This window comes from Brassica oleracea, chromosome C7 (assembly GCF_000695525.1).
Source record: "Brassica oleracea var. oleracea cultivar TO1000 chromosome C7, BOL, whole genome shotgun sequence".
Taxonomy (NCBI): domain Eukaryota; kingdom Viridiplantae; phylum Streptophyta; class Magnoliopsida; order Brassicales; family Brassicaceae; genus Brassica; species Brassica oleracea.
This window is the reverse complement of record NC_027754.1, coordinates 45,347,020-45,369,838: the sequence shown is the minus strand read 5'-3', so window position 1 is coordinate 45,369,838 and position 22,819 is coordinate 45,347,020. Positions and strand designations below refer to the sequence as shown.

General features: G+C 35.4%; 3 protein-coding genes across 4 annotated transcripts; 1 reads left to right on the top strand and 2 right to left on the bottom strand.

Moving 5' to 3' along the window:
- Positions 1-11,593: 11,593 nt before the first annotated feature.
- Positions 11,594-14,811, top strand: LOC106306557 (VIN3-like protein 2). Its single transcript, XM_013743220.1, has 3 exons — positions 11,594-11,727; positions 11,802-11,870; positions 12,705-14,811. Exons 2-3 carry the CDS (start codon positions 11,852-11,854, stop codon positions 14,609-14,611), a joined length of 1,926 nt encoding a protein of 641 aa, XP_013598674.1. The 5' UTR covers positions 11,594-11,727; positions 11,802-11,851; the 3' UTR covers positions 14,612-14,811.
- Positions 14,812-16,397: 1,586 nt separating this feature from the next.
- Positions 16,398-16,888, bottom strand: LOC106303432. Its single transcript, XM_013739701.1, is given in 2 exon segments — positions 16,398-16,561; positions 16,564-16,888. Coding segments are annotated over 2 exon segments (489 nt in total).
- A 1,281-nt stretch (positions 16,889-18,169) lies between these two features.
- Positions 18,170-22,589, bottom strand: LOC106301769 (ATPase 2, plasma membrane-type-like). Of its 2 annotated transcripts, XM_013738241.1 has the most exons (11): positions 22,385-22,589; positions 22,055-22,174; positions 21,722-21,958; positions 20,548-21,537; positions 20,314-20,458; positions 19,985-20,149; positions 19,544-19,897; positions 19,271-19,431; positions 19,021-19,194; positions 18,581-18,945; positions 18,170-18,486 (listed from the first exon to the last, which is right to left on the bottom strand). In XM_013738241.1, exons 1-11 carry the CDS (start codon positions 22,424-22,426, stop codon positions 18,393-18,395), a joined length of 2,847 nt encoding a protein of 948 aa, XP_013593695.1. In that variant the 5' UTR covers positions 22,427-22,589; the 3' UTR covers positions 18,170-18,392. The 2 variants fall into 2 exon arrangements, with proteins under 2 accessions (XP_013593695.1, XP_013593694.1); XM_013738240.1 differs by having other exon boundaries at positions 19,544-20,149.
- Positions 22,590-22,819: the final 230 nt, after the last annotated feature.

Below are 22,819 nucleotides of genomic sequence, written 5' to 3'. Positions count from 1 at the left end.
GTAATTAATGTATCATTCGAAAAGACAAAGAAATAATATTATTTAAAGATTTATAACGAAGTCTAGTAAGAAGGTTCACAGCGCAGACATGTTATAGGATATATGGTCAACCACTCACATGTCAAAGTTGTTCACTGATTACCCCCAACTATTCGGTCGAGCTATCTAAGTTTACAGTCATTTTAGAAACCGTGAGATGATCAAAAATATATAGTTGGTAAATAGTCTTGTAACGTTTTTCTGTTTGATAATCGAATTTGAAGTTATGCTGAAATCCAAATTAATGTTTGCAACATGCCCTAGCAGCTACTAGAACCAATTTTTTTTTTGTACATAGACCCACACAGACATGATAATTCGCCACTCAATTATCATTGCTTTGTTCCAAACGATGTCAATATGGTGATTGTGCCAAGACGACTGATAACATCTCCACATAGATTCACCACTAAGAAGAAAGAAAACAAGACCAATGAAATATTACAGCACACGTGTTCTTTCTTTCTTTGTTTCTCATTTCTAACAAAACCGATTGATCAATAAGTGTGAACAAGATTATATACTACATATCAATATTGTATCAAAGAAAAAAATAACGACATATTTTGTTGTAATCGTCTAATCGGGCGAACCAAATTTTATGATTTTGGTAGTAACGTCTCATCCCAAAACACATGATATACATACATTAACCAAATTTCCCTTTACGAAAACACATAAAAAAAAAATCAAAAGTGTGAACTGTGAAGATGTATATATACGATGTCTTGCATATTTTCATTGTTTTATTCATTCATCCATGAGCATTTTCATCATATAGATTAGGATTTAGTCATGTCTAGGTTGCATTTTGCATTCATTGTCCTTATTAGGTGTTGGAGTGTGCCATGGAGTGATTTGAGATGTTTGGGAGCATTGTGATCCAAAAGAGGGTGAAAGATGAGCATGGATGGAGCCTTTAGAGAAATATTCTGTGGCTAAGATTTTGTGGAGACATAGCAAATTGAGTTAGCTTTCTAATGGAAGTGGTTTCAAGTCATTTGAAAATGTAATGAAGGAGTTACGACCAATTTACTAGAGGCATATCCACCCTATTCGAGCATCCTGGAGCGACCTACCAAGGTCGCTCCCAGCCAGAGCGACCATCCCAGAGCGACTATCTCAAGTCGCTCCAGCCAGAGCGACCAGCTCAAGTCGCTCGCGTTTTGACGGGGCGAGACACGAAGAAATGCGTCGGGAGCGACCTACTGGAGCGACCTACCAAGGTCGCTCCCAGCCAGAGCGACCATCCCAGAGCGACTATCTCAAGTCGCTCCAGCCAGAGCGACCAGCTCAAGTCGCTCGCGTTTTGACGGGGCGAGACACGAAGAAACGCGTCGGGAGCGACCTCCTGGAGCGGCTATGCTAGGTCGCTCCGCGTGTTTTGCTTGGACGATTTTTATGTTATTTCAGGGGCCTTTTGGTCATTTGTTTTGTTGTTTAACATTGCCTAAACCTAAGTTAAAGACGGTAGTAAGCCATTGGAGGCAGAAAAATCTCTTTTGGAGAGAACAACTAGTAAAACTTCTTTTGATTCAGATTTCATTGCTTTCATCTTGTGTTCTTGTTGATTTCTTATCTATTTCTCTACATGATTAATCTGAAATCCAATATGGGTTTAAGAGGAATCATGGAGATTAGTGAGTAATCACCTTTTGAATTCATGGGTTAGGGAGATCAAGGGTGATTAGGTTAGTTCTAGGAATTCTTGTTCCTTGCTAGTAATGCATCTTCTGAGTTGGCCACTCAAAAGTTGATCAATAGGCATTTTCCACCCAAAAGGTGTTTGATGAAATGCCTGAGACAACTCTCCTAGGCTTTTAGTATACTTTGCCAAAGACATTTGTTGTTAAAGGTGCTAAGATAGCTAATAGACTTGTTAGTAATGATTGCTTTCATATTATTCAACCAAAGACATTTGATGTTTGAGATATGTTAGCAAATGGGCATTCATCTAGACATAGAGCTTGCTTAGAATTGTGTCTAGGCTTAAGGTCGATAGTTTGATTGATCATTTGCCATCCTTAGTTCGATACTTGATCACCTAAGGTCTAATCCCTATGCCCATGAGTTCTCTTTTCCCTTAGTCAAGAAAGTATCATTCTGTAATTGCTTTCTAGTATTAGTAGTAGTTTAAAACTCATCTAAATCATTGGTTGCACTTAGATTAAGTGAGTACTTGCATTCTCGGTGCTTTGATATCCCTCAGAACTGGTTCGACATTCATTTATACTACAACATTTGTCTTAGTATTAGTAGTAGTTTAAAACTCATCTAAATCATTGGTTGCACTTAGATTAAGTGAGTACTTGCATTCTCGGTGCTTTGATATCCCTCAGAACTGGTTCGACATTCATTTATACTACAACATTTGTCTTAGGAGCCTTGAAAACTCCTAACATCAATAGATTATTGCACCAGAAAAAGATGCATAGATTACACCTGCTATACTTCTTAATTTCTCAATCTATAAATAAAAATGAGAGTTCAGAATGGTCTCTCGACAAGATTTTGGTCTGATAACTGGACTCCGCTTGGCAGTCTAGTTGTCTTTCTCAATAGCTCTCTGTCTCGTTTGGGAATCCCGATCAGAGCAACGGTGGCCTCTATCTGTAGGAATGGGAATTGGCGACTTCCTCCTGCAAGATCATAACAACAACTTCAATTACAAAGTTTTCTAACTACGGTAGAGTTAAATGAGGAAGATGATCACTATGAATGGGAGATAAATGGGAATATTGGGTTGAAGTTCTCTACGGGAGAAGTGTATACATACCTGAGTGGCGATGCAGCGCAAGTGGGTTGGGCTCCGTTGGTCTGGATCAAGAGAGGGATCCCAAGGCAGAGCTTCCATGTCTGGCTGGTGGCTCAGAATAGGCTTCCAACAAGGGATCGGTTATTGAGCTGGGGAATTCAAACCGATCATCTTTGCCTACTTTGCAACAATCACGGTGAGTCTCAGAACCATCTGTTTCAGGAGTGTGACTATAGTTATGAACTGTGGAGATTAATAACAACGAGACTAGGAGTACAGCCAAAGAGAACATGGGAAGAAACGACGGCTCAGCTATTGTCCCTTCCGTCTTCTTCTACTCATACTAGGGTCACTCTTCTAGCTTGGCAAGCTATGACCTATTGGATTTGGAATGAGAGAAACTCTAGACTTCACACCAACAACTTCAAGCCGGTTGACTCTATCTTCACCAGTTTGGACAGGCAGATAAAGAACAAGACACAAAGTTTTAGAAATGCAAATCCGAGTTCCTCCTCAAAGATGTTTCAGATTTGGATTCGATTCACCTGATTCTTTCACGATCGGCAAGAGACAACTAAACCGGTTCTAGGGTTGGTTAGGTTTCAACTAGGTTCTTTAACTATGGGTTAGTATAGTAAGGAGTATGTAATGGGCGAGGTCCAGTAACTATAGCCTATTGGTTTGAAACTCTTTTTATTTTTTTTGCCTTTATATATGAAAGCCTTTTTTCAAAAAAAAAATAGAAATTCAAATAATATAATATTACTATTATAATTTCAGTTTTTCTTGTCATCAGACATTTTTGCTATTTTACAAAGTGGTTTATAAACAAAATTAGTTGGAGTTATGATAAGCCCAAAAATGCAAAGTTAGATTAGAGGCAATAAAAAGCCCACGTAGTGAAATTGGTGGGCAGGTTTCCAATATATCATTGGTGGATGAGTAACAGTCAACTGTGAATCATATGAATCCAACACTTCCACGTGGCCAAAGCTTAGCCAGTTGGCTCATCCATTTCACTCTTCAGCCACCACATTTATAATAAAGGTTTATATGTTAATACTATTACAATATAAAATCTATAAGCTAATACTTCAAAAATTGGTAAACATAATAAATTTATATATTTATAGGTTTTGAATTGAATAATTAAAAGTATGAAACAAATCGATAAGATAATAGTTTTTTAGAAAATTACATATAAATTTACTATCCCAATAAAATCACAATATATATATATATAAATGTTTATATAAGTACAAATAAAACATTATATTTTTTTATGTTCACAATGGAGTTTATTTTTATGTCTTAATGCTTCAATATATTTTGATAATATTTGGTAAAATTATATCTAAAACAATATTTAAATTATCGAAACAAATTTCATATGCAACAAATAATATAGTAGGAAAAAAACACAAAAAATCCAATCAGGAAAAAAAACTCTCTCTACCCTATCTCCTCCCTAGCCACAAAAAAAAAATCGTCGTTTGCCTCCGTCTTTCTTTTGCCTCTCTTACTTGGATCCATCTCCCCTCAACTCTGTCTTTCTTTTGCCTCTCTTACTTGGATCCATCTTTGTCGTCGATATGTTTGAGCTTCTGGGGGAACGTCGCTCGCCGGAATCCTAGATCTACCTCGAGGGGATCTAGATCCGGTGGTAGGTGGTGAACGCCTGGAACTACAACGAGGCGGCGAGGTCTTTCGAGGAGTGGAGTCGGCGTTTTAGAGTGCGGCAGTGGCGGATCTCTCTTTCCCTTTGCAGATCCGGTCACTGTCGTGGCGGTGATGGCGCGTGGTGGTGGTTCTCCTGCTCTCTCCTCCGGTTCTTCATTGTGTGTCTTCTCCGAAGCTTTTTGTGGAGTGGTGTGTGTTTGGCTTCTTAGAATCAAGGCTTGGTGTCTCGCCTTTGGTTCTGGGATGTGCTTCTGCTCAGTGGAGACGACGGTGGTTCATCGTCGGCGCGTTCACAATGAGTCATCGTGGCCGTGTGGTTGCGGTCTCTTTGTGGTTTTGCACGTGCATCTTTAGAGGTTTGAGCTTGTCTTGTGGTCTATGGCTGTGACGGTTTGGCCTCCGTTGATGCTCTTTACTTGCTGGTCCGCCCCATCCTCTAGTCCCGGTTGTTGCTCGTTCCATCTCGCGAATGGCTACTGAGCATTTTGGTGCTGCACTTCACTACTCTTTGCTTCCAGAGCGAAGCTTAGTGATGTAGCGCAAAGAGGACCGATCTAGGTTCTCTAGTCTCGGGTCATGGCATTGGACGGGGGACTCCATTCGAGCCTTATGGGTCTCTGTTCGACGGGGAGATTTGATTAGAGAGTAGCCATCCCAGTGTTTGGACCGCCGTTGGTCGTCTTAGCAGGATACTCTCTCTCTCTCTCTCTCTTTTTTGCAGGTACTGAGTCTCGGGTTCTGATTACGCTTTCACCGCAGCTCGCCTTGTCGGAGGTTGGGTGGCACTATTTCTGCTTGCGGTTCATGGTGTCCTTTCCTCTCTGTCCTTCGATTAGTATGGTACGGGTGGCTTCCCGCAAGGTTTGCTATCCTTCTTCCTCTAATCATCGAGTCTAGAGCTTCATGGCCAATTAAAAGTTTGAGGATATTATCAATACCTAGCTACTCATGCGATGTCACGAGAAGTCCGGCATCCGAGGCAACAAGGTAAACCCCACCTTCTTGTGGTAAACATCAACTGCTGAGAACGGGGATTGATTTTCTAAAGATTTCGGAGCAGTCTAGCGGATGACGTCGGTTAAGTGGGCGAGCGAAGTTAGACTTGTAATGTTTGAATTAGGAAAATTTTGGTTGAATCAACTTGTAACCAAAACTGAAATTCCGGTCTAACCGGTTGATTTATAATATTAAGTATTTAAAAAAAATAAAAAAATAATATAGTAAAAACAATAAAAAAAATTCTTTTAGAAAAAACAATATATAAAATTCAAAATTTTCTACAATTTAATTTATATATATGTGGTAAAATCAACTATTTTTATTTTATAAAAATATATTCTAAAATAAAAAAGATCTAAAAAATATTTTTTTTTTGTAATGAGTAACTCTATAAGTTAATAAAATATTATAATTAATTTATAGAGTTTTTCCCGTATATGTTCGGCTTGTATCTTATCAACGAAATAAATTTGTATGCACAATAAATTTTTTTTTACTTTGTAAATGACTGAAAATGATTGGCTCTTAGTCTTTATAAATTTATAAGTTCATATTTATAAATATTTGGGCCAGAAACGATCCCCAAAATTACTAGTTTGTTATACTTTTATTGAAAATGCTATTTTCTAATGGGCTATACATTACATAACCATACAGTTTTAAGACTTGTGTGTTAACTTGGGCATGCTTTTTTGAGCTTTTGAGGTGAGGCAAATACTTGAGCATTAGAAAAAGAGTCTCATTGTTCTAGGAATAACAAGATCAGTTCATTGGGCTGGTTGGGCCTTAATTGTTTTTCTTTAAAGCAGGCCTAGATTTCGTAGGTTTGCAAGGCCTCACATAATCACGTGAAAGTTTTTGTTTCTGTTTCTATTTATAACCGAGGGTAAGTATCAATTTACACTTCGAATCGCTCCCCCGTGTATTATTTAAAAATCATTACAAATTCTTTTTGTAACTACGTGTCATCGCTATAATGATGATTCTGAAATATGTTAATCCATAATTATATAATAAATTTTTTATTAAACTAACAATAAATTCATCATTAATGTACTTTATTATTTTAAAATAAAATTTACGGAATTTTCTAATGTGGTTAAAGTATATATGACAATTAATGATTTTGAATAATAAATATTTGATAAAAATTAGTGTATCTTCTATCATATTTTTTTTTTAATTTTAAACTATTAAATAAATTAAACAACCACAATAATCATATAATAAAAATTTAGATTTTTCTGTATATTTTATATTTTGAATTTTTAAAAACAACTATAAATTACTAAAACTGTTAAAAGTCTCACATTCAAATTTTGTGATCCATGGCTTAAAATTTTTGTCATGTCAAAATACAAATGATTACAAAATTATATAAGTAAAAAATCTAATTTAATTAATTATTAAGATTAATATATATATATCGTTTTAAATTAAACTATAAACCATATAAAATACATAAATATTTTAGTTTCAAAATTTACTTCGAAAGTTTTTTTTGATAAAAGTTTTGAACGAACATTGACAACTTATTTTTTTAATAATTAGAAGTTACTAAAACTATTAATCACACAATGAAAATTTTGTTATCAATAATTTAAAATGTTTTCTATAAAAAAAAAGATACAAATGATAAAAAAAAACTAAATGATTAGAGATCATCATTTAATAGACATTAATATTAAAAATATACTAAAATATACTATGTATGTTAGTATCATTTAAATTTAATTACATATCCTATCAAATATAAGAAAAAATATTTTTGGATTAGTAAAATTGATTTATATGTTCGTACTAATTTAATTATATATTTAATAGTTACTGACTTTTAATTATTTAATATATATTTATTATTTCATAATATGTAAAAATATTTAATACATAAAATATTTTTATATTTAATATTCTTCTTCATAGGCGCGGATCTTAACCTAGTTGATTGTATTGTCTCAATAAAAATATAATAAGAGAACTCAAACTGTAATGTTCAATTCAACTGGGTTCCAAGAAAAGATGCAAAGCAGCAGATACACTAGCAAAATATTTAAACTCCAAACTTTGCTATTTGTATCGTCCTCATTGTCTTGTATACAACCTCTACGAGAATAACATTTCTTCTCCATATTAATATACGATATGAAGCTACGTTTAAAAAAAAATAAATGGATTAGGAAAGAAAGAGATGATCATCTTACCTTTCCGCACATAGATAATCTTCTTTGCAACCATATTTTTCTGTAACTTTGCAAACATAAGTGGATTTGTTGCCGAGAAAGCAATAAACTAAAGATCACTAAGAATTCACGACAGTTTGCTATAGAAATCTGACTTTCTTTAATTTTATGCATTTATTAGTAATGTGGCATGTTTGGGTTGGTACGATTTCTTTAAGGGGGTATTCAATTGAGAGTTTTAGGTAATTTGTGTCAAAATTACAAATACAAATCCACTGTTATTGAAACATGAATTTTAAAAACTCATTTAAAATCCAGTGTTTTTGAACTTGACATTTTATAAAATACTCTGAAATCCACTGTTATTGAAAATATTTTAAGTTGTGGAGTTTTAGAGTTTTCAAGTGATTTAAAGTGTTTGAGTGGAGTTTCTTAGTTAAAAAAATTAAAACTCAAATCTCATGGTTTTAGGTGATATTATAGAGTGGTTTAACAAAAATTATTTTATTCTCTGCAGTTCTTTAAAATCATCTAAAACCTCATTGAAAATCAAATCACTTCAAATTTTAGATTGAATACACTCTCTTAAATTGCCATAAAAGTGCTGCAAAGTGCATGATTATGTTGATCAGATGGACCATATATGTACCCATTTACAAGTCTGAGCCCCTTTTGTGATAAAGTTTTAATTATTAAGCTGAAGAATTTGTTGTAAGCATATTTTATACACTCTTCTTCAACACAATCAAAAGAAAATAAAGAGCAAACTTTCGGCTTTCGAGTTTCTACCGACGTAAGTAAACTGTGTAGTGTATGTTATGCCAAAACACACGCCACTTATGAAATCTATGATGATTGTATATTCAATTAAAACAATTCCACACCTCCCAACTTTGGTATGACGAACCACTAGCCTGATATAATAAACCCACTAGGCTATTTTAACTACATTTCCTATTTTAATATGATGATTCGTTCAAAAAAATGATGATATTAGTGAGATCAAAATACTGAAAAGCATATAGTATAATATATCAATCTGGGCCTTTATTTGCAGGAACTTTGCGAGAAGATTTAATAATTAATTTACAAATTAATAGGTCATGCTGATCGTAAATAGGCTCAACCAGAGTTGTTCCTGAGACTGATCATTTTATAAAAACCAGTCTGATCTAAACTTAATAAAGCCGGTTTGGATTCGCATTCTTGCTTTTGATACATATAGAATAGAACCATATATCCCTAGTGTAATAGAATACTATGCTTCATTTGATGTTTAATAAGATGAAAACTATTTTTCGAACATAATATTATAGTTTGCTCAAAGACTAAATATTATGAAACGTAAATGATACCTCTAGCTCTCTTTTCGTACTTACCCCATGCAATGATTTATGATTTTTGGGGCAAAGCAATCACAACTCACAAGCAAACCATTAGGGACCACATGGGCTGATAACATTAAAATTGTTATATTTTAATGTTTTCCTTTATATGTTATGCTGTCACTTGCCAATCCATAGTATTTAATTCTTCCACCATTAAGTCTAACATTTTCTCGCACATATAGGATCTTTAATTTGTGATATCCAGCTCGTACCGATGTACTGTGCATTACTTCCGCATAGCACCTATACAGATGATGGTCATTGATACATATATAATACATTCATAAGTATTATATAACAGTATTACTTAACTGTAGTAAAAGTTTTGGATTTAAAGTAGACGAAAACGGTTGTTTCAACTCACGACTATGCAAGCCGATCCAGCATATACTTCATTAATAGTCTCTCGCTTACGCGCTCGATTAATAAATGTAATTGATTTTTTATGTGGCATTGTTTAAATGAAGTGCTTTATATTACAGCTTGTAATAGAATACTATGCTTCATTTGATGTTAATACTTGTATGGACGACGAATATAAGTATGCAGTTACATTCTACCAATCAACGTACAATTACAGTTTATAGACATTTCTCTGTTTATTGTCTTCCTCTCTTATTTAGCAGAGTCAATTGTTTTTCAACCATTAATAACGATGAAGAGAATGTTATATTTAAATAGTCTATTTTATTTGATGTAATTTCAGTAAAAAGTATTTATTAAAACCAAAAATTTGTTTACTCATATTATTGTGATGATATATCATATAATGCCACTAAGAGAAAAGTTACATTTCGAATTTGTAGAAGATTTAGTTTAAAAAAAGGTTTAAGATATTTAATCAAATAATCTCAGCATAATATTTCTGTTCTTAGTTAAGCTTAATCGCTATTGTTTGAATAATCAAACTCAAAATTGTCAATGGAAATAAACAGGCCCGCCGCCTTACGTTACTAAATTCTTGGTTCAAGGTGATCATCCATACACGGAATCACCAACCCCCCAAATATGAGTTTTAGAAGTCATAAGTTTCATTTGCGTTGAAAAGGGTTTACTCGCATTCTTTTTTTTTTTAATTAAAAATTACATGGTTTAAATACAAAACTCGAAGAATGTATGGACTTACAAACCCAAAACCTATTAATCATATTATACAAGTCTGCAACTATGCCAGGCGTGCATTCACAAGAGAAGAAACCAAGAAAATAGATCAGGTATCTTTTTATTTTCGCGAAAGGCTAAATCATTACTTATTAACGGTTAGTCGTTTATTATAAGTTCAATGCGTTCTTGCAGACTAATTAAATATATACGAAACGCTAAGTATGATATGGTACACCCAAAAGAATCCAAATTGTTTATCATTCTCTAGACCAGACCACTTGTGATCCAATAAATAAATGCAAATGATATATTGATACTATATTTCATTATTTACCATAGCTGTTGCCATTGTACATTGTTAGGCACATGTCGTTCTCCGCTTCAAAACCAAGTCTTCCCAGTTTGTGATGATAGCCACTGTTCCCATAACACGCACACGTATACAATACATTGGAGATGCCAATGATAATCTAAAATGTGTCATAGTGTTTAATATAAAAAAATTAAGTTAAGATAGTGTCACATAACTATTCGTGGAAAATGAGTCAAAACTATTTATCCAAGGAAAAATCTCCATGGCATTTGTATGATCTTGTCATGATTGACAAGCAAGAATACTTTTTCATTTCTTAGATTTTTGGAATAGATCTTTAACCAAAAAAGTTTTAGAATACAAGTTTTTTTATTAACCTGAGATATTTCAAACTTATAAAAAAGCGTAGACTATTTTATTTTTAAATGCAGTCCACTAATAATTTTTGTTCAATTATTCAGATAAAAACATAAATCATATCAACATATCTGCATGGTTATTCAAATTCAATGTCGTGGAATTGTTTCGAACCCAAATAATTTAACTTCTCAAAAATTTGCCTATCAGTGGACCACTCTTGTTTAGTTAAATATAAATTTTTATTTGAAACAAATTTCTGTTTCCAAAATACATACAATAAATCCATACACTGATTTTTGTTTTTATATAGTAACTACATTTTCCCCAAAAATTACAATTGTTCGAAAAGTTAGTAAAAATAGTGATTATTTTCTAAACATCTAAATTGTGTTATTAAATATATTTATACAGTTTTTGGTGGATCTACATATTTTAGAAGTGGTTTTAGTGAGCGTTTTAGCTATTAATTATCCGTAAATAGGTCACTGTATTCATATTTACCTATTTAGTATACAATTTAAACTGAATGTATAAGGTTGAATAATTTAGTTAGATTGAACTTTGAAGTAGTTGGTGGTGATAACCATTTGTCAAGATATAATATGGTCAAAATAAAAGTAAAGAACTTTACCCCAAAACGAAACCACAGAAGTAACGTGAATCAAAAGGGTTTAAAAAATATTTATAAAAATTAAATTTTATGTTAACCCTTTTTTGGGTCCCACCAATAAACTTCAATCTCTTCATCTCTCTATAGAGACCTCTCTCTCCTTCCTCTTCTCATATAGTTCTCTCATCTTCTCTCTTCCTTTGCTCAGGACACATCGGCTCTCTCCCTTCTCTGTTTCTTCCGAAGAGGGAGAGAGAAAACACACGTTTCTTTGCTCTACGTATAGCTTCTCTTGTTTGGTAAGCCCATCTTTCTTGTCTTTTCACCGATCTCTCTGTTTGGGTTTCTCTAACTCATGTTCTTGACATCACAGGTTCTTATGGTAATGTGGGTTTGATCACTTGTCTTAACGTTCTTGGCTCTATGGATTCTTCTGGTTATGGTATGTAATGTTTTAGTATAACTTTTGGTTTCATTGGTTGCTTAAGATTTATCGATATCTGTGTCTCTTTGTGTTGTTGTTCCCTATGTAAAATGTTCTAATAATTATGAAACTTTGGATGCTGATTTGTATTGTTCAAATTTGTGTGTTTTTTTTTTAATTTTGAAAGTTGGAGACTTTATTTTGTTTTTTCTCTCTTGAATGTGACTGTAGTATTCACTAACATAGCTATTGATCTTAGATTACTGTGTTCTTAAAAATTTTTGTTTGTTCATCAAAGTGTGAAGCTTTTATATGTTTTTCTCATTGGTGATAGTGATGGTGTTGTCTTTCACTTTTCTTCTTGGTTGGTTCTAAGTTCTAACTCCATATTCTTTGTTTGTTTTGTTTCCACTATCATTGGTTGATGAATTGTTTTTTTTTTAGTTTAATAGTTGGGTCAAAGGACTAAATGGCTTTCCTTCTGTATAGAATAAGATTCCATTATATGTCATCCTTTGATTCTCTTATTCTTTGATGAATGTGGGTTCTTAGACCTAACAAGAATCATCCTTTTGGTTCTCTTATTCTCATCCTTCTTTGTTTTTGAGATCTTGGTCCATTTTTTTTTATTGTATTCTAAAGGACATGGTCTTTTGCTTTGGCATCTTGTTTGCATAAAGTATCAGCATTTGTGCAAGATCAGAGTCAGAAACAAGCTTTTTAAGGCAGATTCCTATAATAGTCTTGCATGCTTTTGTGTGTGTTTCTGATTACAACATTGTTCTCAACTACCCTCACTCAAGAGTCAAAACTTGTAATGTTCACACCCTTTTCTTCTTCTTCCATAAACAGGAGCTGGAGGTGACTCATCTAAATCCAGTGGAATGAGTGTTGAAGAGAAGATACATCTTGTCTACGAACTATCAACGCAACCACATCTAGCCACCGAAGTGTTGCAAGCATGGAGCCGCAAAGACATTCTACAGATCCTCTGCGCAGAAATGGGAAAAGAAAGAAAGTACACCGGCTTGACCAAAGTCAAACTCATAGAGACTCTTCTAAAAACTATATCCAAGAAAAACTCCGGAGAGCATGATGGGAACAAGAGAGGTTCTTCTGATTCTTTGCCTCTTCATAGAAACTCAAAGAGGCCGAGGAAGGTTGATAACCCAACTCGTTATGTTGTTCCAACCATCAACAACAACGCCTCATGGAGCTGCAACAATTTGGCTTGCAGGGCTGTAATGAGACAGGAAGACTCCTTTTGCAGAAGGTGTTCTTGTTGCATCTGTCTTAAGTATGATGATAATAAAGATCCTAGTCTCTGGTTAACGTGCAGCTCTGATCCTCCGTTTGAAGGTGAATCTTGCGGATTCTCTTGTCATCTTGAATGTGCTTTCAAGAGTGATAAGTCTGGTCTTGCAAGAGACAAGGAAGGTGAAGAGAGTTGCTGCTGCTTCTACTGCGTCTCTTGTGGTAAACCAAACAGCTTGCTTGAGTGTTGGAAGAAGCAACTGACCATTGCTAAAGAAACCAGAAGAGTAGACGTTCTTTGCTACCGTCTTTTACTAGTCCAGAAGCTTATAAAGGGATCCACTAAGTTCTCAAACGTCTGTGAGGTGGTGGATGAAGCTGTGAAGAGTCTTGAAGCTGACGTGGGTCCTCTCTCTGGTCTCCCTATGAAAATGGGTAGAGGGATTGTCAACAGACTAGGATCTGGACCTGATGTGCAGAAGCTTTGCTCTTATGCTCTTGATTCTCTTCAACCACTTGAAACTAAACCTTCTTATGGTTTGAGCAATGAGGTGTCTGTAGATACACCAACCAAGATCAGATTCGAGGACGTTAATGCCACTTCACTCACTGTGATTCTAGCCTCTAATGATCTCACCTCACCTGCAAACATTGTTCATTACAGTATCTGGCATCGTAAGGTCACTGAGAAAGAGTATCAGGAGAAGTCTACTTGCACGTTGTTCACTCCAAACGCTAGATTCGTTGTCTCTGGCCTAGCTCCAGCGTCTGAGTATTGCTTCAAAGTTGTGTCATTCAGCGGAACTAGAGAAGTGGGAGTGGATGAGATCAATGTCTTGACTCGTAGTAGTCCTGAAGAAGTAGTTGAAAGAAGCGAAAGCCCTCTAACAAACTGCAGCACGTTGTCTTCTAACCCTTCCTCCGTTGAAGCTGAGTCCAACAACGTTTACATTGCTCCTCAGAATCACAACAAACAAGATTCTAACGTTGTTGTGGAGACTGAGAAGAACGTTGAAGGGAGTGTGTTGTTGGATGAGGAACAACAAGAAGCTGCTGTTCCGGTTACTACGACAACTCTTGTCAGTAACAGAAACAGTTCAGATGCTAGTTTGCCTATCACTCCCTTCAGGTCAGACCAAACCAAGAACCGTCAAGCTAGAAACGGGAAGTCAGTTAAAGAAAACGGTGATCATCACTCAGCAAACGGAGGATCAGAGAGTGGTTTTAAGCATTGTGTGAGTGTTATAAGACAGCTTGAGTCTTTAGGACACATTGAGAAAGAGTTCAGACAGAAGTTTCTGACTTGGTATGGTTTAAGAGCGACGCCACAAGAGATCAGAATTGTGAAGATATTCATTGATACTTTTGCTGATGATCCTGTGGATTTAGCTGAGCAGCTTGTTCATACTTTCAACGACCGCGTTTTGGCTAACCGTTGTTCTGCGGTTGGGGATGGTGCGTCTGCGGTTGTCAAGTCTGGATTCTGCATGAAGTTGTGGCACTAGTGATGTGCGTCTGCGTTCTGTTTATTTTATGTTTTCTCAAATCATTTTCAAGACTGTATTTATTTTTAATGGGAAGTTTGCATTATTGGAACATTTCCATGCAAGGAAAGTACTATTGGTATCAAATAGTTTTTTTTTTAATGTTGGGATTATTTATTTTAGTGGATTTTAAATCCAGTTATAAATAGTACTATCCTGAATCATAATTGTATTGACTTATCAATTATGTTATTTAATGACCTCCCAATTATGTTATGTAAGGAGATATCCTTTCATTTGAGACTTTAGCAAGCTGGATTTCAACTAAATTAACTGAAGAAATTTATTTATCCAAATTATTCATTTCTCTAGTTACCGAAGAAATGAATAGAGAAAAACCTACTATAAGGGGGTGTTATCGGGAGAAACATTTATAATGATTGTAAGAATTTTAAAAGTCTATAGTTGTTGACTAATGGATTCTAATATTCTTATAAAATAAATCAAGTGTTATTCGTTTGATGATTCTTTAGTGACATATAAAATCCATTGTTATTAAAAAAGTTTGGACTTTAAAGATTCTCAATTCAATCAAAATCTAGTGTTATTGGAACTTGACTTCTTAACTTTTTAACTCATAACACAAGATTTTCAAAATATTACATATATATACTCAAGATTCTCAAAATCATTATAGTAGAACACTTTCATAGACTTTTTAAATATGAAAAACTCATTAGAACTTTTTATAAATTTAACAAATATCTTGATTCTTAAAATCAATCAACTCTACCTAAATTCATCTCTCACTAACCCCCCATAAGTCAATTTATGTAAGTATAATTTTGTTTGGGGAATGATCTTTTGAACATCATGTTTTTTTTTCAGAAGAATGGTTTCGTAATCTAATTAAACATTTATTTTAAAAATAATTTAATTTTTTTTTTTATTACCAACAATATTATTTGTTAATGTCCTAAAGAATATGAAAACCTCATCTTCCCAATACTATATATATCTTAAACATTAATACTATATTTTTTGTGTTTATACAACCAGCTAAAGTGTTATAAAAAAAATACAAACAGCTAAAAATAATAATTCAAATATCATCAGTCTTTCGTATTTGTTTAAGTTTTTCAAATGCGTTAGTCCTTAATTAATGTTTATGCACCATATACATCTCAATTATCTCTAGCTATTATTGGCAAAATGTGAAATTATGTAACTTTTATAAGCTTCATTTCATTCTCTTCCTCGCATTTCATATTCTAAATCCATTCCACCTCTCAGTTATTGTTTTAAGAGTAATTGAAAGCACAATTATGCTTGGTCATAGTCACATTACTTACCAAAAGTTGAAGGTACATCTATTGTACACAGTGGAGGAATTATTTGAAGAGGAGGGGGTCATATGAACCCATGATTTTTAGTTTTTTTTTTGCTTTCTTTTGTTTATATGTGAGTTTGTTAGTGTAAAAAAATTGGTTGATTCATGTACAATTGACCCCATGTTTAAAGATGAAATCTAATTCTGACACCTCTTTTAACGGCACAAAACGAAGACAATGAATAATTCCAATAAATAAATCTATTCAGTTGATGACAACCAGCTGTATGTTGTGAAATCGAGGGGAAACATGATGTAGTGGATGACAACAAATTTGTCTAGCTCCGTCACATTGACACAGTCGAGAGTTAAGCCACTTTCAGTTGTGCTGCGAACAAGAATCGAATATCCTGCAAGAAAAGTACCAATTCTTTACCCTCATTTGAAGTAGATTGTTTCTCAGGTTCAAGGTGGCGTTCAAGGGTGGCCACTAGGCTTAGAGTCAGTGCGACCGTAAGTTTTGAAATCCAGGGGTGATGCAATGCGGTGAATGGCAATGTATCTATCGGCAAAGACCTCAGTTTCTGTGACGAGAACGCCGTTGACACTAAAACCAGACTCTGAATTGTTGGTTACTAGTCCTTGAGAAGAGTCGGTAGTCGCGTTTGATTTGGCTTGGAGAGAAGATCAAAATAATCAAGTCTCTCTGTGACAATGTGGTACGCAGCCACCTTGTGTCTGTCTTCGCGACCGGACAAGTTGGCCGAGATGTCTGGGATGAAGAGCGTTGATCCGAGAACGTCGCCACGGATTTTATCACTAGTTTCAATAAAAGTAGCTGACCACTCTTCAAAAGAGGCGTCAGCCAAGGCATTGACAACCCTTCGGATTGTGTCTTCCACCGTGCCGGAGACAACGGCCATTACTGCGAAGGCTGAGAGAAAAGCTAGAAATACTGATCGACTCATCGTGGTGAAGAATTGAGAGAGTTTTTTTGTTTTTTTGTTGGTATTGAGTGAGCTTTAGGTTTGTATTCATTATGAATGATGTCCAAGTATTTATATAGAGAGTATTAATATATTTGAGTTTATATTTGAGTTTATCTACACTAACAGATATTTTTTGTTTGGTAAACTAGACATTAACAGATTTGTATCTATATATGATTCTATGTATTTTGTTTTGTTTATGTACCATTAACTTCTTGCAAAATTATCTATCTATATATTTTGTTTTGTCATATCTTTTTTTGATAAAGGGTTTTCTAGATATTAATAATATCATCTATCTATAACAAATGTAAAGAATATCAGTTGTAATAATAATTCTTACCATTACTTTTTACAGCTTCACTATCACTTTATCTTAATGTAGTTGGAAGAATATGGAGTTCAGTTACAAAAAAAAGAGAATATGGAGTAACACGATTTTTTGAATTTATTTACTCAAAGATATCAACCAATTTGTGATTATAAAAATTACAATAACAATATGAATAAATGATAATATTAAAAAACTCAACCAATAAAGTTTCTACTCTTAACTTGCAAAAATTTATAATAAAAATAAGAATAAATGATAAAATTAGAATAAAAATCTCAACCAATAAAGTTTCTATTCTAAACTTGCAAAAAGTAGGACGCATGTACAATATAAGTCATTTGACCATGCATTCAGAATTATCGATGACTAATATTGTGCATGTCTTTTTACTTTTTGCAAGTTCAGTCACTTCATATTTATTTTCGTTTTCAACAGATTTACACATTTAAGTTACTGGGTTATTTCTTTTAATTTTACAGGTTTTTATATTTATGAATTTACTTCTTTTTTTTATCTTTTACTTTGAGATTTATGTATATAGCTTTTGATGTACTAGACACAAATTTTTAGAAATGATTTTCATTAATAAAAGGTTCGAAAATTTTACTTTTGGGTAGGTTCAAGAATTTTATTCTTGCAAACTTGAATAAAAGACTTAGCTCTTGCTAAACATAGCAAGATTTTACACAATAACCTCAAGGAAAAGCAAAAAAAAAAAACAAATGCAAGGGAAAAAGATCAATTGTTTGGTTTGCTCTTCTTTGGAAGTGACAAACTGTAAAAAAAGATTTCATCTTTATTTTCTTTTTCAACAGATTTACATATTTATGTTTTGGGTGTTTTCTTTTAATTTTATAGGTTTGTACGTTTATGCTTTTGAGCTTTATATATAAAGAGCTTATAGTGATATGTAATAGACACAAATAAAAAAAACATTTTCATTTATAAAGTTTCAAAATATTACTTTTTTGGTGGATTCAAGAATTTTATTCTCTTGCAAACTTGAAATTAATAGACTTGCTCTTGCTAAACATAGCAAGCTCTCTCACAATAACCTCAAGAGGTCGTGAAGAGAAGGATAAAAAATATAGAAAACAGAAACAAGGGAAAAAGATCAATCATATGTTTGGTTTGTTCTTCTTTTTGTGACTAGACAGTGTAGTGGCCTGGAGTTTCAATGTCCAAGCCCTTTAGCTTCGCTACTGATTCCACATGTCCCTTGAGTGTGTGCAGCTCCCTAAGCCTGTTGTTAACATATAAAAGCATTCAGTTAGTGTTTAGTCCCAGTCAAAGAATCGGTAATACTTAAAAAGGTTACGATAAAAAGTTTAGTATACCTAGCGATCTCAGCTCTTCTCTTGGCTTGCTCAGCAATCTCAGACAATTCTCTGTAAGTTCCTTGCTCAGGAATGATGTGAACAGGTTCTTTTGGCTGCAAACCGTGAAGTGTCCTCTGAGCAACAGCCCATTGAGCCTCCCTCTCTTCTTTTCCGAAATCTTTCTTGGTCGTTAAAGCCGTCCTGTTCTCAGTCATGTTGAGCCAAGCCTTTCCACTCAAGATGTAGCGAATGGCAAACTTGAGAATGTCCAGTGGGAAGTATGTTATAATACTGTATAGCCATATCACTCCAGCCCATCCCCATCCAATACCTCTAACCTCTGCGAACTCCCAGTTGGCGTAGACCGCAATCAAAGTGGCAACCTGATGTTTAAAAGTAACATAAAAACAGTGAGAAAAATCCCTCAAAATGTTTAGTATCGATCATGATCTTCTTACAAGTTGTGCAATGAGGAAAGCAATCATCAGCAATGCTCCAGGACGTTCAACAAAGGACCAACTCCTTGATCTTGTGACAAAGATTAGGGCTTGACTAATGATACTAACTTGTAAATACAATGCACTCATTAACTCGTGTTCATTACCCTTGATGGACCTCACACCAAACACGTTCTGCGAACCGAAAGTGAAGGTTAGTTTACAACTCTATACAATTAGCAAAGAAGACATATATATATTATATTATTACCGAGAAAAAGTCTGTCTCGTTTGCCAACCAGAAGAAAACAACAGTCATGACGGCTAGGTAGCTTCCAAGCACAACCCCAGTAGCAAAAATTTCTCTAAGTTTCCAGCTGTCAGGTGTGGGAGATGGCGTGACTCTGTCCTTTGAAATGGTCATGATGGTACCTATAAAAAACACATAAGATATATAAGTAACTTGTATAAATAAGAGATTCGATTTTTGTCAAAATAAATAAGAGTTTTGAGGATTTAAACAATAAGGGACAGTGTTGCTCACCATCGTTAAGAATGGCAATGATCAGAACCATGAATGCTGAGAAGTCAAACTTCCATATCAAAGCAATAAGCATGAAACCAAGCACGATACGGATTGTGATTGAGACCGCATATATAGTATAGTTCTTCATTCTCTGGAAAATAGCTCTGCTGGTGAGGACAGCACTGATGATAACGCTGAGTCCAGGCTCAGTGAGAACGATATCTGAAGCACCCCGAGCAGCGTCCGTAGCATCATCGACAGCGATACCAATATCAGCTTTCTTCAAAGCAGGAGCATCGTTGACACCATCACCAGTCATTCCAACAATATGCTTCCTCTCTTGCAACTTCTTCACGATCTCGTATTTGTGCTCTATAGTGTCCAAAACAAAGAAGCTTAGATCTAAGGTAACCAACCACCTTTGCATTGACATAATTAAAAGAAGAAGAAGATAATAACCTGGGAAGACTCCAGCAAAACCATCAGCCTGTTCGATCAAGTCCTCAACAGGAATATTGGCAAGTGCTGGGTCCTTGTGATTACCGAGAAGAGCCGAGGACGGATACATGTTTGTTCCCATTCCAAGTCTGCGACCAGTTTCCTTGCCAATAGCAAGTTGGTCACCTGGACACATACATTGTACAAGAGAATATTAGTGGGGAAATGCAAATGTGTTTAGTTACCAGGACAACTCATTTTATGTTACGAAGTTTCCAACTCAAAACTAATTGGTAGTAAATAAATTAACAAATATTATATAGGACTGAAGAGTGGGGCAATATTATTACCAGTGATCATCTTGACGTTAACACCAAGATGCAAAGCCCTTCGAATGGTCTCGGCACTGTCATGCCTTGGGGGATCAAAAAGTGGCAACAAGCCAACAAACTCCCACCGGCTACCAAGGCTTTCCTTTGTTTTCTCTGGCACCGTCTAAAGAAGAAATGGGAACACAAACTAATGAATATTTGCATCCAAACAGTAAACTAAAGAGAATCATCAAAAGCAAACAAGTTAAGTACCTGGCGAGAAACAGCCAAGGACCTGAGACCACGCTCGGCATACTTTTCGATAATATCGAGCACCCTCTTGCTAAGGTCATTGCTGGCTTTGCAAAGTTCGAGGATCTGCTCGGGAGCACCTTTACTGACTCTGTGCCAGTTACCACTAGAGTCGATGTAAGTTAAAGCAGTTCTCTTATCAGTAGGGTTGAATGGAAGGAAGTGAACCTCCCTAATTCCAGCTCTGGCCTCCTTTGGATCAGCAAGCATCCCAACCATGGCTGCATCGATGGCGTCCTGGTTCTCAATTCTTGAAGCCATAGCCGCAAACAAAAGAACTTGGTCTTTCTCCACACCCTTGCAGAAAACCTCCACCAAGTTTTTATCCACGCTCAGTTTGTTGAGAGTTAGCGTCCCGGTTTTGTCACTGCACAGGACATCCATTCCAGCCATTTCTTCGATGGCAGTCATACGCTTGGTGATGGCACCTTGCTGAGCAAGCTTGTGAGAGCCAATAGCCATGGTGACAGACAAGACCGTGGGCATAGCAATAGGGATACCACCGATTAATAGGACCAAGAGGTTATCAATACCGTCTCTGTACTTTCGGCGCTGGATAGGGTACATGACGAGAATCTCAATCACCATACCGATGGCAATGGAACAGATACAGAAGTTCCCAATGGCTGTAAGAACCTTCTGGAAATGTCCAACTTGGTTTGTGCTGTCCACAAGATGAGCAGCTTTACCAAAGAAGGTGTGGACACCTGTGGCGATTACGACGGCTTCGATCTCTCCTTGTTTACAGGTTGAGCCAGAGAAAACTCCTTGACCAGGGTGCTTGGTCACTGGGAGGGACTCTCCGGTAAGAGCAGACTGGTCCACCTTTAAAGGATCACCTTCGAGAAGACGAGCATCGGCAGGGATGATATCTCCAAGTTTAATGCTAACGATATCTCCCGGGACAAGAATAGCAGCTTCTTGTTCACTCCATTTCCCATCCCTAAGAACCTGAAAACAGAGATACATCACAATTATAAAATTTCAAACCGATAGGTAGTTGGAAAAATAATTAACTAATAGATAAAATAATAGAACCAATCTAGTTATCCTCGATTGATTTTAAGTTGGAAGTACATATGATAAGTTCGAATTTAACAGTACCAACTTCACAAAGCATTATCTTATGACAAACCTTGGTTTTAGGAGCCAGACCAGCCATGAGAGCAGCAGCGGCGTTACCGGCGTTGTTTTCTTCAATGAAACTGATGGTAGAGTTGATGACGAGAAGACAGATGATACCAACAAAGTCCTGCCAATCCGGAGGCCTACCATCCCCGTTGGCCAAAGCAATAGCCATGATCGCAGCAGCTTCCATGACCCATGAAAGAGGATTCCACATAAACCCCAAAAACTTGAGAATCTTGCTTTCCTGTAAATGTTCATTGTGCAAAGACCATTTTAGTAAACAAACAGATACTAAAATGAAAATAGCAAAAAAAAAAAAAACGAAGAAGAAGTTAAAGACCTTCTTCTCTTCGAGCTTGTTCAAGCCAAAGATCTGAACCCTGGCTTCCCCTTCCTGAGTCGTCAAACCTTCCTTCGTACATTTTAGCTGCTGGAAAACTTCCTCTATTGGAACTTTCTCCTGCAAAAAAAAAAAATCAATGAGATAAACAGTTTGAAGCTATTCAGACATTCACGTGCACAAGAAAGATGTTCAGAAAGAGAAATGTTCGTCTTTAAAACAAAGAACTTGGTCGGGGCTGATTCAAAATTTATAATAATGCACCCGGTTAAAAAAAAAAAAACCATTGGGCATGATGATCATAAACAGAGGGATGTAAAAAATTGTTACCAGATCAACAGTCTCGTTCTTGATATTCTCAAGACTCGACATCTCTCCTTTTCTTCACTTAAAAAAAAAAGACCTTCCAAATGGCGCCAGAGAAGTAGCACTAAAACGAAAGCTGTGTCCACCGTTTCACTCGATCATACGGATTCCGACAAGAAAGGAGTAAGAAGGAGAATCAGGTGAAGCAGGCTGTGTGTTGCAGAGTCGATACGAGTCCTGTTTATATACCAATGAAACGAAGAATGTCTTCGCCGTTTAGTTTTTGTGGGTCCCAACGCGTTGCCTCCATTTATCACCCCTTTTCCTTAATGAATTTAATATTTATTTTCTTCTTTTTTTGTTTTATTGTTTCCTTAATTGTTGATTAGCAATATCATTGCCTTTGATATCGCGTGTGGATCTCCTTTCTACTGAATTATGGAGAAACTTATTTATAAC